Below are 17,303 nucleotides of genomic sequence, written 5' to 3'. Positions count from 1 at the left end.
ACAAACGGTTCATGAGCTATGACTGCACCATGTTTTCCAAAATGGTCGACGGCGGCTATCTTTGATTTTGAGATACTAGTATGTGCCCGTAAAAAAATAAAAAAATATTTAAATAATAAATATTCCAACCGCGAGCAACAAACAACAACCACATGGGCCATTTCTTCGCTCTCGCGTGCCCATACGTGCGTGGCCCAGAAGTTCGCATATCACAGTTACGATGATTCGCAATTTAGGTTTTAATGGCCAATTATTCAATTAGCGCCAACGTATTTTACCTTTTCACAATGTCGTAGCAAGGAAAAACAAAAAGAGAAGAGAAGAGAGAAAAAAAAAATACTTCCTGGTTCGGAGCATACCAGCACTCTGATGTTCCCGAAATTTATGCACCGTCTAATATGAAAACGATCACAACTTGGGCCATTGTGTTTATCTATAAATGCGCATAAGAAATCGAGAAATTATTAGAATACACGAAGTTATCACTATCTGGAAGCCCGTACGTTGTAACCCGTGATGGGGAACGCGGCTGAGCTTCCCTTCCCCATCGGCCACGCCCACGCAACAACGTGTCTTGTCATTGGTCGACAGATAAATGGCCGTAACTTGGGAACCGCTCGTCCGATTAATATCAAACCTCAAAAAGGCACATCTGCGGGTCCCCAGCAATATATCTGGCAAGTTTCAATCAGATCGGACCGGCGGTCGTCGAGAAACGGCGGTCGCAGACAAACAGACAGACACACACAGAGATTGCTGGAATTATAGATAGATGACGTGTGTCTTTGGATAAATTTGTTTCTATGACCCTAAGGAACTTCCATGCCAAAGGGGACATTTGCATCACGATTTGAAGTCAACACCCTATTTTGTGCACTTAACATGTCTACTCGTAATATTGTACTTGAAATATATCTTTTTCAACCCCGACAAATGCCCAAGAGAACCGTCTGACAATCACCCTTCTCTCACAATACCCCCACCCCCAATCTACTTTTTCAACAATCCTTTTGAGGAAGTTCAGTCTTTCAAACTCCTGGGTCTCACAATCAGCCGATACTTTTCTTGGGCTTTCTTTGCTCTGTCCTTCCAGGTTTCAACGCCTGACAAAAAAGATCACTCCGAATCCAAATATATCACGAAAAGGACTGTTGTAGTCATCAACAATAGACCTTTTCGATCGGCTTTATTCTCACAAAACCCATTCGCATATCTACAACAGAAATATACATAGGGTAAGAATAACAAAATACAATAACTAGTCAACATAATACTGAAGGCATATACCACATACACATCACATAACGAAGTTAAACTCCATACTCTAATACCAATTACATTCCTCAGAGTACATTATTCCTCATATAGTACATAACATACCATTAATGTTCCAGCATGACTTTCCACGGAGTACGTGGTATACGTGTCAACACCAGCCATTGACCTTCATATACAGTGCTGCCACATCCGCCCAATTACCATATTACAGTACGGCACTTCATGATCACAACAAGGACCACTCCGAATCCAAAAATCTAGTCCGCTCTTTCTGACTCGCCCGCGGTTTTGGCGTCACGTGATCCGCCCTAATGCTCGCCTCTTCCGCCATTTTATGAACAACACACGCTGTGGTGAAGTTTTGTGCGTCTTCGACTTCCGCCTGTGGCGACTGATCGCGCCGAGCCGTCGAAGTACGGACGTGGGGAGCACGGGACGTTGGATGGTTCGTTTGTCGGAGACAGAACAACGGGGTTTCGGTCCTGTTCTGCACTCGAGGAGGTGAGAGTGAGCGATCACGGATTTTGCTTTGGGGATGTCCGAGCTCAGGCAGCGGATACATCACCGATAGGAGGCGATCGACCCTTGGAGGAAGCAGGAAGGGATCCCCTGAGACCTGGGATCCTCCATTTGAATAAGCAGCGATGGACGCGGACACGTTGCTGGTCGCAGCAAGTTTCCTCGACTGGCAGGGGCGGCAAAGTCGGCCCGGTTAGTAGGGAGGGATCCGGGAGGGTGTGGGGGTTTGGAGGGTGGTGAGTTGGGGGCGGTATGACGTCATCACCGTGGAGGGGAAGTCCGTGCATGCGCTGTGCTCATTCCTCCTCTTCACACGTCCTTGTTACCTCCACCACGGACGTTGGTCGGAGGTTGTTTCCACCTCTCTCTCTCTGTGTGTGAACACGATATCTCAAGAAGGTCCAAAGTTTTTCCAACATGGCTGCCACACCACGTCATCTTTGACGTCACAATTATAATTCACAATAAGTTGTGCACGGATTCGGGCGGTATTTGGAGAACAGGTTCGGTGTGTGATCAGGACGAAGCCTGGTGTTGGCGCAGTGGTTCGGGCAGCGGCTTTGGACCCAAAAAGTCCTGAGTTCAAGCCCCGTTGGGCCACTGAATTAATACACCAGGGGGTTGACTCAGCCTGTCATCCTTCCGAGGTCGGCGAAATGAGTACCAGTGTACTGGGCCGGTGTATACCCCGGTTAAAATAGGTGTACCAGATCCCTGTGTCGTAAGAGGCGAACAGGGTTGCGTCAGGAAGGGCATCCGGCGTAAAACATGTGCCAAATCACTATGCGGATCATATGGATGATCCGCTGTGGCGACCCCTAACGGGAGCAGCCGAAAGAAGAAGAAGAAGAAGAAGAAGAAGAAGAAGAAGAAGAAGAAGAAGAAGAAGTGTGATCAGGACAAATTGATTCGATTTCAGTGAAGATCCGGATCCGAAGAGAAGAATTATTTAATATTGTAAGGAATTCTTCACCATTGAGAGATGGCGACAAAAACGATGAACATCATGAGATCTGAGGAAGTTGTGGACGAGTTGTGATAAAACTGGGTGGATGAGTTGGTTTGGTGACAAGAACAAGCCGATTCGATTTTGGTTCAGGTCCGAATCCAGATCCGGCCGAGCAGTGGATACAAAATGTGAACTGTTCACCCTGGTAGAGGTTTGTGCTCTTCCGAGTGGTGTTCTGTTTCACCAAGTGTCACTCGATGAGTGATTTTAAATTTGTTTGTTTGTTCGCACAGAACTTCGTGTTTTTCTCCGCAATCACTTGTCGGATTGAGACGAAATTTTCAACATTGGAGCGACTACTCATGTAGAATGTTTTAATTATAATTATGACGTCATAGATGACGTGGTGTGGCAGCCATGTTGGAAAAACTTTGGATCCATCTCTGAAACCACACCAAGGAAACAATTGAAACTTGGCACATGACAAGTGCTCCTCATGTGGAATAAGTGATTTTTATGACGTCAGAGATGCCTTCGTTTTGACGTCATCATAGCACATGTAGAATGCTACATCTGATCAGTAAAACATTTTTGAGGGTCACGAATGGCTAAACTGGTCCACAGAACTAAATTTGATAACGTCATTAATCACGTGATTCGGCAGCCATTTTTTTTTTTGGAAAAACAACGTTCAAAAATCTTCTCTGAAGTGTCTGAACAGAATGAGGCGAAACTTTACACGAATGACTGCCTATCCATGAGGAACTAAAGGTTTACACATATGACGTCACAGGTTACATGGTTTGGCAGCCATATTGGATTTATCCTCAAACCTATCAAAATCTTCTCCAGAATGGCTGCACGATCGAGGGGAAACTTCACTTGTTGTTGAACAAATGTTCAACAAGTTCAACAACAACTTGTTGAACAAATGTTCAACAAGCCATGGGTGGCCAAGTTTGTTCAGGAATACTTGATAGGTCACATGGTTTGGCAGCCATATTGGATTGAAAAATAACATTCAATAATATTTTCTCTGGAACCGATTAATCAATCGACGTGAAACTTCACACATATAATCTCGTCGTGATGGAGAACACATGTTTTAAATTTCAACCTCATCGACACATTGTCTCGCAGGCAGAAATATTTAATGTTTTTGATCTTCTTTTTTTTAAGTTTTTTTTTTTTTAATAAGGCTCATTTGGCTGTTCCTGGATGGGTTCGAGGGTAGAGGAGTATCAGCTGAAATGTGAATCCTATCCAGGTTCCTCCTGATGACTTCATCTTTGCTTTTTACTTGTTCGAGTGCCTTCTGATAACTCCAAGGGAGTCGCTTTCATTTGATTTGAATTGAATTTATTTTAATCCTACTCTGAATTGAACTGAATAACAATAAAGAAAAAAACCTCGAGGGTCAGGGTCAGGTGTCCAATCAAAGCGGGACGTCTTGGTACCCGGTCATCACTGCCAGCAGTTATTAAGTGGCAGTTATAATTATGTCTTATTAATTATGTTACACACCAGTACACAAACACCACACAACACAAATTCTGGTGAGGGTTTCAATATCTGATCGCTTTTTACCCCCTCAGCCCGAATTGGGCTCAGGGGTATTGTCGTCACAGGCGTTGTCCGGGCATCCGTCTGTCAACTTTTGGTTTCCGTCAATTTCGAGGAGAACGCCTTGTCCGATTTAAATCAATTTTTGCAGGGTATGTTGGGGTTGAGTAGAGGAAGGTTAATTTCGAAAATGGGCGCGCTGCAATTTTCAATGTGGCCTCCATGGCAGCCATCTTGAAATTGGTTTCCATCGATTTCGAGGAGAATGCCTTGTCCGAATAAATCCATTTTTGCAGGGTATGGTGGGGTTGAGTAGAGTAAGGTTCCTTTCGAAAATTGTCGCGCTGCGATTTTCAATGTGGCCTCCATGGCAGCCATCTTGAAATTGGTTTCCGTCGATTTCGAGGAGAACGCCTTGTCCGATTAAATCCATTTTTGCAGGGTGTGTTGGGGTTGAGTAGAGGAAGGTTCCTTTCGAAAATGGGCACGCTGTGATTTTCAGTGTGGCCGCCACGGCAGTCGTCTTGAAATTGGTTTTCGTCAATTTTGAGAACGGCTTGGCTTGTCCGATTCAATGCATTTTTGCGGTGTTTGTGTTGGAGTTGAGTAGAGGAAGGTTCCTTTCGAAAATGGGCGTGCTGTGATTTTCACTAGCCACCACGGTATGTCCTTCCTTAGATCAGCCATCTTGAAGTCTGATTGATTTTCGATATGACGTCTAACGTGCTCTTAGTGACTGCATCATCGTGATGTCACTGCTTCCTTTTACAATGCATGGGTTGAGGGGTTACGCCCGCTTTGCGAAGCTATTTTTCTTGATTTGTTTTAAAACAATCATCTCAGTTCATCTTGCTGGTTACTTATTGGCAATCATCAAACATGTTAAACTGGCAACATCAATTTCTCTTTCCTTTCAAAACAAAGTCTCATGTACCCCACATTGAATTAACCTGACACTGATGATATTCCACAATTCTTTGCAGTAACCACATCATGATCTAACTAGTTTTGGCGGTTCCTTTTTCTTTGCAGAGAAAGAAATGAAAACCGTTTTGTTCACCAACTCTGCACAGTTCTTCAACGAAAAAGATCATTTCAATCATCATTCCAGCCAATGGGAGAACAGCAAACGAACTCACACTGGGAAGAAGCCGTGCAAATGTTCTGTGTGTTTTAAGGATTTTAGTCGGTTGTCACACCTGAATGAACACAAACGAATTCACACTGGGGAGAAACCGTACAAGTGTACTGTGTGTTGTAAGGATTTTCGTCAGTTGTCACACCTGAATGAACACAAACGAGCTCACACTGGGGAGAATCCGTACACATGTTCTGTGTGTTCTAAGGATTTTCGTTACTTATCAAACTTTAAGAGACACAAACGAACTCACACTGGGGCGAAACCGTACAAGTGTTCTGTGTGTTCTAACGATTTTAATTACGTATCAAACTTGAACAGACACAAACGAATTCACACTGGGGAGAAACCGTACAAGTGTACTGTGTGTTGTAAGGATTTTCGTCAGTTGTCACACCTGAATGGACACAAACGAACTCACACCGAGGAGAAACCGTACAAGTGTTCTGTGTGTTCTCATGATTTTCGTGACTTATCAAACTTGAATAGACACAAACGAACTCACACTGGGGAGAAACCGTACAAGTGTTCTGTGTGTTCTCACGATTTTAATTACATATCAAACTTGAACAGACACAAACGAAGTCACACTGGGGAGAAACCGTTCACGTGTTCTGTGTGATGTAAGAGTTTTAGTGAATTGTCAACCTTGAAATCCCACAAGCGAACTCACACTGGGGAGAAACCGTACGAGTGTTCTGCGTGTTTTCAGGATTTTAGTCAATTATCAACTTTGACAACCCACAAACTAATTCACACTGGGGAGAAACAGTACAAGTGTTCTGTGTATTTTAAGGATTTTAGTCAATTATCACACTTGAATAAACACGAACGAACTCACACTGGGGATAAGTTGTACAAGTGTTCTGTGTGTTCTAAGGTTCTTAATCTGTAATCAGTCTTGAAATTCCACGATCGAACTCACACTGGCGATAAGTTGTTCGAGTGTTCTGTGTGTTCTAAGATTTTTCATCATTCATCAACCTTGAATAACCGCAAATGAACTCAAACTGGGGAGAATCCGGACAAGTCTTCTGTGTGTTCTTCGGATTTTAGTCAATTAGCACACGTGACATCCAAAAAACTAACACACTGGTGAGAAGAGTTTGGTTATGGATACCTCCCCTGTGAGTGATTCCAAGCAATGGCAAGCTATTAAGCAAACCAGTGAGGAGAAAGCGAGCAGGCAGAAACACAACCCTGGCATAACCTTCTTGGCACGACTCCTCTGAGTGTCATCGGTAACCCCTGTCAAGCAGCCAAGGTCCTATGGCCTCTTGGGGAAAGCAAAATGGCTGACTGCAACAAAAATATGCCAATCAATGACAATCACTTACAGAAAATGAATAAAGGGACATAAATCCCTGGTTGGCTGGGGCCGAAGTCTGTGCGGCCACACTGAGCAGCCACGATGTGTGCTGAAAAGGAGAATGACTGTACCTTCTCCAGTGAGGAAGGGGATCCCTGCCTCACGAGAGTACAGAGCTCAACAACAAAGCTAAAAAGGTGTCACCTGTTCCACAACCAACAACTATGAGGTTACAGATGAATCAGAGAAGAATACATGAACAGAGCTGGAGCTTAGAGGAAAAGGAAATCATCCTCCACTGCAAAGCATATTCTATGCATGAAGCATGGGGAACGAACGGTGGAGATTCATGAACCAATTGAAACAAACAAAGCTGGCAGCCAAGGATGAAGGTGTTCCATGACCGAAATTTAATTCAAGAGCATCAAGGAGGCAAAGATAGTTCACCCAGGAAAGAATAAAGGAAATAACTGAAAAAGAAAGACAACAAGCAATGGAACACATAAATCGGATAATCGAAGAGGAGAGAATCAGCGTAAAAATGAAATACTGCACAAAGAAGGAAAAATGGACCTTTATATGGGCAATGGGATATTCCAAACGAATTGTGAGAAAGGGAAGTGCGGACACCTGGGAACAGATATTCTGAAGACTATGCCCTGATAAAGCTAATTTTAATAGGGCAACCCTCATCTCAAAGAAAAACAAGATCCGGGAAGGGAACATATTCACAAAGGAGGAACGAAGGATAAGAGATGAACAAACTGAAGAGGCAATAATAAATGACCGGTCAGCTATAAATGGTGACCTACCACCAATTTCACAATGGAATGACGAGACATGCATTTGGGATGAGATTCCCAGAGTACAAACTCCAAAAGAAAAGGAACAACCAACAGAACTTCCTGATGATACACAGAAAATAGAAAATAGAACAAGAGAGGAAAACAGAAACAGATCAGATTTCAAATTTAATCACAATAACAGAAACATAAAGTGGGCAACAGGTTGGAGAATTGAATGAAGAAACAAAACTGAAAACTCTACAACAGGACCAGAGAATGACAAAAGGAAATGTTGCAGCAGCACCAATGGAGAAAGATCTTCTCGAAGTCATGGACTCAGATCAACTATGACGTTTGCAAAGAAAACTAGAAAGAGCAATCAGAGATTGCAGACCCTTGCCAGAACTTATTTTGTGTGGTGTTTGTGCACTGGTGTGTTGCATAATTCATGAGACATTATTTGAACTCACGCTTTAGTGATGTAATAAAGTCTGATGCTTTCAATAAAGTGTGATGTCCTGTCGATTTTGTACAATTTATAGAATTGTAGTTTGTAGAAAGATCAATATTACAACAGCTTGACTCTGCCAATCTGTGGTCCCGATTCCCCCCTAAAACCCGAAAATCCCCTCCGGGGGGGGGGGGGGGGGGAATTCCCACATAAATTTCGAAGAAAGATTGTGAGGGTTAGAACACAACCAGTGCGAGCATGTAGAAATATCCAACAACCACCGGCCACTGTATCTGCTTCATCTGCCATTGCACAGCACCTGGTTGCCAACCCTATCTGTGCAGACCAGTACAATGCAGATATGTTCAGGATATTGAGCCGAGGTCGGAGCTCGTTTCATTTACGCACTGATAACCGGGTACCAAGACGTCCCGGTTTGATGCAACCCCGCTTTGATTGGACACCTGATCCTGACCCCTGACGTTTTTCATTACCATTCAATCTCTTGAGCCAGTTCAGAGAAGATTTTTCAAAGTTTATTTTTTAAAACAACATGGCTGCCAAATCACGTGACCGATGATGTCATCAATTTTTTTTTTCTGTGGACCATTTTATCCTCATATGGACCACTCGCAGCACAGCCACACTCCCAGCAATGATGTAACCAACAGCCACAAACTGCATACAAAATAATAACAGTCGATTAATCTAGTTTTAGTCTCAAAATATTGCAAAGGGTTTTACTTTGATATGTACATAATGTTATTGCAATAAAATGACTAGAACATTTTTTTGCCAAAAAAAAATTCCGTCGGGGTGTCCAAAAGACTCCAGGTTGCCCAGATATTACTGTGGGATGAAGGTGAACCTATGAAGGGTTAAATAAATGACTCCAAAGATCTGAAAGCTTCTCCAATAACCATCTCCCTGTTCGGTTTGAGGCCAAAAAACAACAATTTTATGAGACGGGCCTGTTAAAAATATTTTAATCACGGAATTCTTGCACGAGATCATCCTTTTACTTCTTTCCTTGACATACTGGGTGTTGGTAGACCCCACATGATACACTGAAAATGTTAAAATTGAAATAAATACAAGTTTCCTTACAAGGAACTTTGATGCAGGAAGAGGCCATTAGGCCCAACAAAGCCTGCGCTCTGATTACTAATCAGTGACCCTCCTATTCGGGGAAAAATGTGATTGGATATTTTAATACGTTTGTTTTGTCAAAAATAATTCAATAAGCACAGAATGTTGCCTTTCAACGGAGGATCATATGGTTAATGGATCCAATCTGTGGTAGTTTTACTACAAATCCTCGATCAATTCTGCCATGATCTTTCGTGGGAAATCCACATTTCAAACCTCGCCTCCAAACCCAGTCGCTGACTGGGAATCCTCCGTTGTGCAAAGTCCTTCCTCGGCCCACTTGAACTCCTGACCACATACAAAGCTTTCGTCCGCAGCCTGATGGAGTACTGCTCTCTCCTCTGGGCTGGTGCTCATGCCTCCCACCTTTCTCGGCTTCACCCTGTGGAAACCAAGGCATTTAGGATCATTGGTATCTACCCCGATGAGGCTGTCTTTGGGCCTCTCACTTTCTCACTGCAGGCAGGTCAGTGGTCTTTCTGTCTTCTACCGTCTCCTCTCCAGTCTTGCCCCCCCCACCCCCCGCCCTGTCTGCAATTTGTCCACACAATATTTCCACAGGGCGCTCAAGGTCCGCCAACAACCCGCTTCTGGTAAAAACTACCAAAATCACGAATCACTGCTCACCTTCACTCTTTCATTCCTCTTTTTTCTCCTGTTCACCACCACCTCCTATCGTCCCCCATCCAAATCCTCGATCTTTTCTACCCCCATTAATCCACCCCAAGCCCACCTAATTCAAATTCCCTGCTTTCCGTCCTGAAGGTCCCTGTAGTGTCCATATTGTATACTCCATGTTCCCCGCCCCATCCCTCCCCCTTCCACAGATCTCCTAATGTCTCTGTTCCCCACTGTTTTGTCCTTCCCACTCCCACCCCTCTTGTCTCATGCCCCCCTCTTGCTGTGCATTGTGTGTTCGCTCTCATATGAGCCTCGACAAGGTATACAAAAAAAACAATAAAGAGATTGTGGTGATGAAACATATTTTGCGGTTTGGTGTAAATGACCAGGGAAGATGTTGTCATGTGAACCTATCACCTTCCGGGGGACCCGGGCAGCTTCATCGCACGACCATCGGGGCACAGCGCCGCCTGCCGCCTAAAGAGCCCCCCTCGAGACACAAACTCTTGATGTACGAATTACAATCATCATATTTTGACATGCAACTTACTTAAACAGAACAGGATGGTTCAAGATCTAATTCATAACCTCCTTCTGGAAACCTTGAAGTCTCAGAGCAAGATGTCACAACACCCCACACTTGGTGTGATGTGATGAATATGGCACAGGTGCACACCTTTCACAACAGTGAGATGAACACCTGTTGAGGTGGTATCTGACCCTACAGATCTCGGGGTGAAGTTGTTTTAGAATTGAGGAAGGGACAGGGTTCAAAGCACGTGCTTCTGCGCAGCACAGCGACGCTCACCTGTGTTCCAACGTTCCACTGCCAATCAATAATTATTATTCTTCGGCTCAACTCCAATGGTGCAGTGACCATCTAAGATGGGACAGTTTTGAGGTCTGATACAGAAGAGTCATTATCCCAAAGTCCTTCTGTTCATCACCCAGCCTTCCATGTTACTCTCCCAATGAGTTGGACTCAGCTTAGCATTGGAGATTTGATGGGATCAGTCACACTGAAATCAAATCATTGGGAAAAACATTGCATGTGCTCTCAAAATAGGTCCCAAAAACATTTCCATATAAATACATATCTTTTTTTTGTTAAATCATACGAAATGGAAAGGTCTTGCCAAATGGAAAAGCTAACACACATCTTTCTGTGATCACCTATATCGTTTCAAGAAGAATCTTTACTTCAATCCTTTTGATCTCTTTCTTACCAATTTAAAGGTTTCGCACACAATCCAAAATAATATCCCTCTCCACTTTGGATTGGAGCTCCTGCTGCTCACTTTCATCTTCAGACTATCAAATTGTTAAAGGATTGGTGTTAACCTCCCCTGAAGAAACTGCACCAAGGCTTCAATCATAACGTGGAGTGGTAACACGCATCACCGTTTGCAAATTATTTTAGGCCTTAACTTGTCACCTCCTCTGTCAGCTGCTGCCCTGAGGAGGAACATGCTTTTTCTGCTTCTCCTGTGTTACCAAAATCACAAGTCACTCACTAGATAATTTCCTCTCGTCTCCGAATCAATTTCAGTTAAAAAAAAAAAGCACCCGTTGTTGAAGACAACTCCATTTTGAGATGTTCTACATGATCATAGAGTACATCACTTCATTCCATGCTTCCAGTTTTGATCTATTTTGTATCATTCCACTGTGTATTTAAACCCACCTTTATGCAGCGTCGAGTTAACTCCACCACCAAAGGTGCACAGAGGTGATGTTTTCAACCATCAAATCAAGTGTGTATCTACCCTCAGGAGAGCCAGAAAACAACATCTTTCTCATCTCAAGTCTGAACTCTCAAACCTCTCTCCCTCCTCAAAATCCTGGTGGCGTTTAATCAAATCTGTTTCTGGTGTATGTTCCCCCTCCATCCCCTCCCTTACCTCAAATGGCCGCACTGCTGATACCGCACGTGATAAAGCTGAATGTCTAAACTCGGTGTTTGCAGCTAAATCTTGTGTCCTAAACCCATCACTTTCTCTACCCACCTTACCCAGTCGTACCCAACTGTCCCTGGACTCTGTATCCTTTTCTCCTGACAAGGTGGAGAGCTTGCTTTCAAACCTCGAGTCAGATTCTGCAACCGGTCCAGACGGCATCAGCCCACGTGTCCTCAAAGCCTGCTCTTCTGCTCTTGCTCACCCTCTCTCTGTTCTATTCACCCTCTCATTTTCCCAAGGTCATCTGCCATCTGCTTGGAAATCAGCTAACATCACTGCCCTGCATAAAAAAGGTGCAAAAACAGATCCCTGTAACTACAGACCAATCAGCCTTCTCCCAATCATCAGCAAGGTTATGGAATCCATCATCGCTTTCAGACATGAAATCCTTCCTCTTCTCCAATGGCTTGATTTCCAATCATCAATTTCGTTTCAGACCAGGCGACTCTACCCTGGATATGCTGCTTCTGCTCTCCCATCAATGGATGGAGGTCCTCAATGCCAGACAGGAAATCCGAGCCCTATCCCTGGACATATCACGTGCTTTTGACACAGTCTGGCACCCTGCACTACTCACCAAACTCTCTTCCCATGGTATTCAAGGCCATCTCCACTCATGGCTCGCAGACTTCCTCTCCTGTCGCAGTCAACGTGAGGCCCTAAATGGAGTTCTTTCATCCGCTCTTCCTGTGCAGGCTGGAGTTCCTCAAGGTAGCGTTCTGGGCCCTGTTCTTTTTCTGGTTTTCATCAATGATCTCTCCGACTCTGGAAAATCCTCTATTTCTCTTTGCCGACGACTCTACCCTCTGCCGTACCATCTGTCATCCCTCAGACCGGCAAGCAGCAGCTTCTTCACTCACTGCAGATCTGGATAAAATCACAAACTGGTCCAACACGTGGAACATGTCTTTCAATTCCAGACAAATCTCACACTCTCACTATGTCTCTTCGAAAGGACCGTTTGGAAAACCCCCCCATCCACTTTCTCAACAATCCTCTGGAAGAAGTCTTTTCTTTCAAGCTTCTGGGTCTCCTTATCTGCCATGACCTTTCCTGGGAAAGTCACATTTCCAACCTCGCCTCAAAAGCCAGTCGCCGACTGTGAATCCTCCGTTGCAAAGTCCTTCCTCGGCCCTCTTGAGCTCCTGACCACTTACAAAGCTTTTGTCCGTAGCCTGATGGAGTACTGCTCTCCCCTCTGGGCTGGTGCTCCTGCCTCCCACCTTTCTCGGCTTCACGCTGTCAAAACCAGGGCATTGAAGATCATCGGCATCTCCCGCAATGAAGCTGAGTCTTTGGGCCTCTCACTCAATCACCGCAGGTTGGTCGGTGGTCTTTCTGTCTTCTACCGACTCCTCTCCAGCCTTGCCCCCCCCTGCTCTCTCTGCGATTTGTCCCCACCACATTTCTACAGGGCGCTCAAGGTCCGCCAACAACCCCCTTCTGGTAAAACTACCAAAATCACGAATCACTGCTCATCTTCACTCTTTCATTTCTCTTTTTTCCCACCTTTGGAACAAACTTTCTCACTCTTTTCTTTCCCTTTCTTCCCTCCAGGCTTTCGAAACAGCTGTTCACCACCACCTCTTATCTTCCCCCATCCAAATCCTCGATCTTTTCTACCCCCGATAATCCACCCAAGCCCACTTCCTTCATTTCCCCTGCTTTCCTTCCTGAAAGTCCCTGTAATGTCCATCTTCTCTTCGCCATGTTCCCCGTCCCATCCCCATCCCTCTCCCTTCCACAGTTCACCTAATGTGTCTGTTCCCCACTGTTTTGTCCCTTCCATTCCCGCCCCTCATGTCTCATGCCCCCTTGCTGCGAGTTGTGTGTTAGCTCTAATACGAGCCTCGACCAAGGTATACAAAAAAAAAATCTGTTTGTCTGTCTGTCTGTGAACAGGATATCTCAAAAGGTTGTGGACGGATTCGACCGAAACTTGGCGGACAGGTTAGATGTGTGACAAGAACAAATCGATGATGGTGAATATCCGAATCCACATCCTGATATGAGTATTAAAATTTTTTTTAAAGTAATTCTTCACAAATGTACTTAGAGGATGGGGCCAAAAACAATATAATAGCATGATATTTTTAAAAGTTGTGGACGAGTTATGACACAACCTGGTGGACGAGTTGGGTAGGTGACAAGAACAAGCTCATGAGATTTTGATTCAGGTCCAGAACCAGATCTGTCCGATCAGTGGGATCTAAAACGTAAACTGTTCAGCCTGGCAGAGGGATGCGCTCTACTGAGTGCTGTTCTAGTTCTCTTTGTAATGCTGTGACATAAAGGTGTTTGATGTACAAGTATATGATTGCATTAACTTTAAAATGATTTGGAAGTCAAACATCAAATATATAAAGCTGATTCTAACTCTTGACTCACTGATATTGAAGTTTGGGACCTTCCGGGTGACATAGAAAGCTGAAATTTCATGTTCCGATGGACATCGAAGTAGATACACTGGGAAAAGTCACAGAACCATTGGCAAGCATTTTTAAATGAAAATATAAATAAATGAAAAAAAATACATGCGGGTGAGCGACCCGAGACAATGGGAAAGCATGGTAAGTTTGCGTGCCAACGGACATTGAAGCCGATACAGCAGGAAAAAAAATAACAGAACCATTGAAAAACATCCTTAAATGAAGATATTGTTACGACTGTGGAAATTCGCAATACACCATAAAGGGTCCTTAGATCAGTTATGACGATAAGTAATTGTGTAGTTAGATTTCCCCACCGTTGTTTAGAGGGAATTTCCGTGTTCACAGGGCTGTGATCCTTTGAGTTAGCCGTTTTTCTTTCGCTATCGTTATTTTGGACCGTCCGAAAACATCGAACGAAGGCCCCGTGGAAGACCTGCAGCAACACGCGAGTTTTCCCGCCGTTTTGCGCCGCCAACGCTGGCACGAGAAGTGGCGAAGAGCTCGCTCGCGATTGGTGGACACGGGGCATGAGGCGGTCGGGAGGGGGAACGCCCCTTTTCGAGGAGCTTCTCGAAAGAGCTCAAAGGGAGGCGGAGCCAAAAAGGGGGTGAAGCGAAGGTGCGGAGCCCCGCGCTATATAAGGCGGACCGCACGCGGGGCTCGCTCTCTTCTTCTTCGTGCTGGATGCTTTGCTTCCTCTTCGTCGACACTCTCTGCTTCTTCTTCGGCGACGTCATCCGCTCTCTTCTGGTGGTCGAACTCGGACTCTCTCTCGCCGTTCGCGCTTCCTCTTCTCTTGGTGATCATCGGAGGTTCGCGCTTCCTCGTCTCTTGGTGGTCGAGGTTGAACTCGGGTTCTTTCTCTGGATCGTCGAGGTCGTCTTCTCCCTCTGGGCACCAAGTCGTGAGGGTTGCGAGCGGTGGTCCAGGGTCGAGGCGCGCACGAGAGGAGAGTGCCGGAGAGGGCTCGCCGACCGTCGCACCTCGAGGGTGCAGGTAACCTGCTACGGTCTCGCGGGACCCGTTCGGTCTTCCAGGTCCCGTGTCATAAAGACCCAAGTAGTCCAGCCTGACCCCCTTGTCTGTAAGGGGGTCTTTTCTTGTGTTTCTTTTGGGTTTTTGTATGAATGTTGTCGTGGCGCCGTCCTGTCAAGTAAAACTGCTTAAGTGACTGTACATTTATTAATTGTATTTGGTCGTAGTGCGTTCCATGGCTTTTGTTTGCCTGCTGTTGTTTCTATTTGCCTGTATACGTGCTTGCCTGTTGTTCCTATTTGCCTGCTTACGTGTTGTACAATAAAATGTGCTTGTTAAATTGTGACCCGTTTCGGTGCGTCCTTTCCTTCGTTTGAAAGTTCCATCTTGCATCACGGAAGGGATTGGTAGTGGGTTTAGACACCCAGTAAGTAATCTGAAGCGTCGAGGTCGGCGAGAACTCCGCTCGGTTAGCCCCTTAGCACGGAACGAGCCGCTTAAGCGGTTCGTGTCCAGAGCCGACCTGTGGCGTGGTACAACTCCTCGGTACGCTACCCGCGCGGGTACTTAGGTATATCGACATTTGGCGATTCACCCTATTTCGTGCAGGTAGAATGCGGACTGGGTTGTGGTGAGGTTAAACCCCCACCCATGACTGGCTCCTGGCGGTAGTTCCAGGAGGGTCACGACTGAATTGTTTGTCCGGTGGGCGACGCGGCTGCTATTAGAGTTACGCGGCCGATCGCACGCTGGGCGGACCGAAATTCGTAACAATATATATATATATATATATATATATATATATATATATATATATATATATATATATATATATATATATATAACAAAAAAATGCACGTGAGCGACCCGAGACAGTGGGTGGATGAGGGAAAGGCAGTGGACATAGTGTATCTAGACTTTAAAAAGGCATTTGATAAGGTACCACATCGGGGGTTGTTTGCCAAAGTGAGGGCTTGTGGAGTGGCTGGTCAGGTAACTAATTGGATTGTAAACTGGCTTAGTGATAGGAAGCAAAGAGTGGCTGTGAGTGGGAGGATGTCTTGTTGGGAGGATGTAAGTAACAGGGTACCTCAGCGATCAGTACTCGGACCATTACTCTTCATTATTTACATCGATTTGGATAATGGGGTAAAAAGTAAGCTTTCCAAATTTGCAGATGACACAAAGCTTGGAGGTGAGGTGGACAGCAGAGGGAGTGGTGAATACATTCAGCAAAGTATTAATACTTGTATGGATTGGGCAAAAGATTGGCAGATGCAATTTAACCTGATCAAGTGTAAGGTGTTGGGGATGGGAAAAAAACAATGAAAATAGATTACAGGATGTAAGGGGTAATTTTGGAGTGTGTCGCACAGGAGGATCTGGGGGTGGTAATACATACAGGAGGTAAGCAGGCAGCTATAGGTAAAGCAAATAAGGTTTTAGGCTGTATAAGGAGGGGGATCCATTATAAATCAAAAGAGGTGGTGTTAACATTGTACAGAAATTTAGTGAGGGCCACACCCAGAATATTGTGCACAGTTTAGCTCACCACAATTAAGGAAGGACATAGATGTCATAGGGTTCAGCGCAGGGCTACGAAATTTGATTCCGGACCTAGCTAGACTCAGCTCTGAGGAGCAGATGAAGGAGACAGGGCTATATACACAAGAAAGGAGGCGGTTACGAGGAGATATGATAGAGATGTTTCAGATCATGAAAGGTAAAGATAAAATAAGTGAAGATGAATTAGTCAACAGAGTGGACAGTGATAGGACCAGGGGCCATGGCCTGAGAGTAAAGAAGAGGAGAGTTAAGACGGTGGCAAGGCAGGGGACTTTTACTCAGAGAGTAGTTAATGCATAGAATGGCCTCCCTGGAAATGTCAGGTCAGGTATGGGAGCATGTGCCAGAACAGCGCGTCGCTGCATCCACTTTCCGCCGGTACTCCAGGGGCCTCCGTCTGGCCTTCCTCCAGGCAGATGCCAGGCCCAACCCATCTCCTTGAGATGCTGGTCAACCTGCTGCAACCACGAGGCACGTGGTCGGCCCATTGGCCTCCTCCACTCACGAGACTCCCTCGCTGAGAGAATCTGGTGAGCAGGATCAGCGTCAGGAAAACGAGCCACATGCCCATACAGCCGCAACTGATGCTCACGGACTATGCAGGTAACAA

The 17,303-nt window shown here is 45.1% G+C and overlaps 1 protein-coding gene across 1 annotated transcript; it reads left to right on the top strand.

The window, feature by feature from the left end:
- The first annotated feature begins 1,311 nt into the window (after positions 1–1,311).
- LOC147028930 (uncharacterized) lies at positions 1,312–7,030 on the top strand. The gene is made up of 2 exons (XM_085876511.1): positions 1,312–1,989; positions 5,342–7,030. Exons 1-2 carry the CDS (start codon positions 1,923–1,925, stop codon positions 6,067–6,069), a joined length of 795 nt encoding a protein of 264 aa, XP_085732637.1. The 5' UTR covers positions 1,312–1,922; the 3' UTR covers positions 6,070–7,030.
- The last annotated feature ends 10,273 nt before the right edge of the window (positions 7,031–17,303 follow it).

Source organism: Eptatretus burgeri, chromosome 4, assembly GCF_056783735.1.
Source record: "Eptatretus burgeri isolate ZD-2024b chromosome 4, Ebu_testis_v1, whole genome shotgun sequence".
Lineage (NCBI taxonomy): Eukaryota > Metazoa > Chordata > Myxini > Myxiniformes > Myxinidae > Eptatretus > Eptatretus burgeri.
Note: the sequence above shows the minus strand (reverse complement) of the source record. Positions and strands in the feature narration are given on the sequence as shown.

Bases quoted from the DNA above. Each gene is read 5' to 3' on its own strand.
- LOC147028930 (XM_085876511.1), top strand. From the start codon at position 1,923: ATGGACGCGGACACGTTGCTGGTCGCAGCAAGTTTCCTCGACTGGCAG. The intron at 1,990-5,341 runs GTTAGTAGGGAG...TTTTCTTTGCAG, and splicing joins GGGGCGGCAAAGTCGGCCCG to AGAAAGAAATGAAAACCGTT.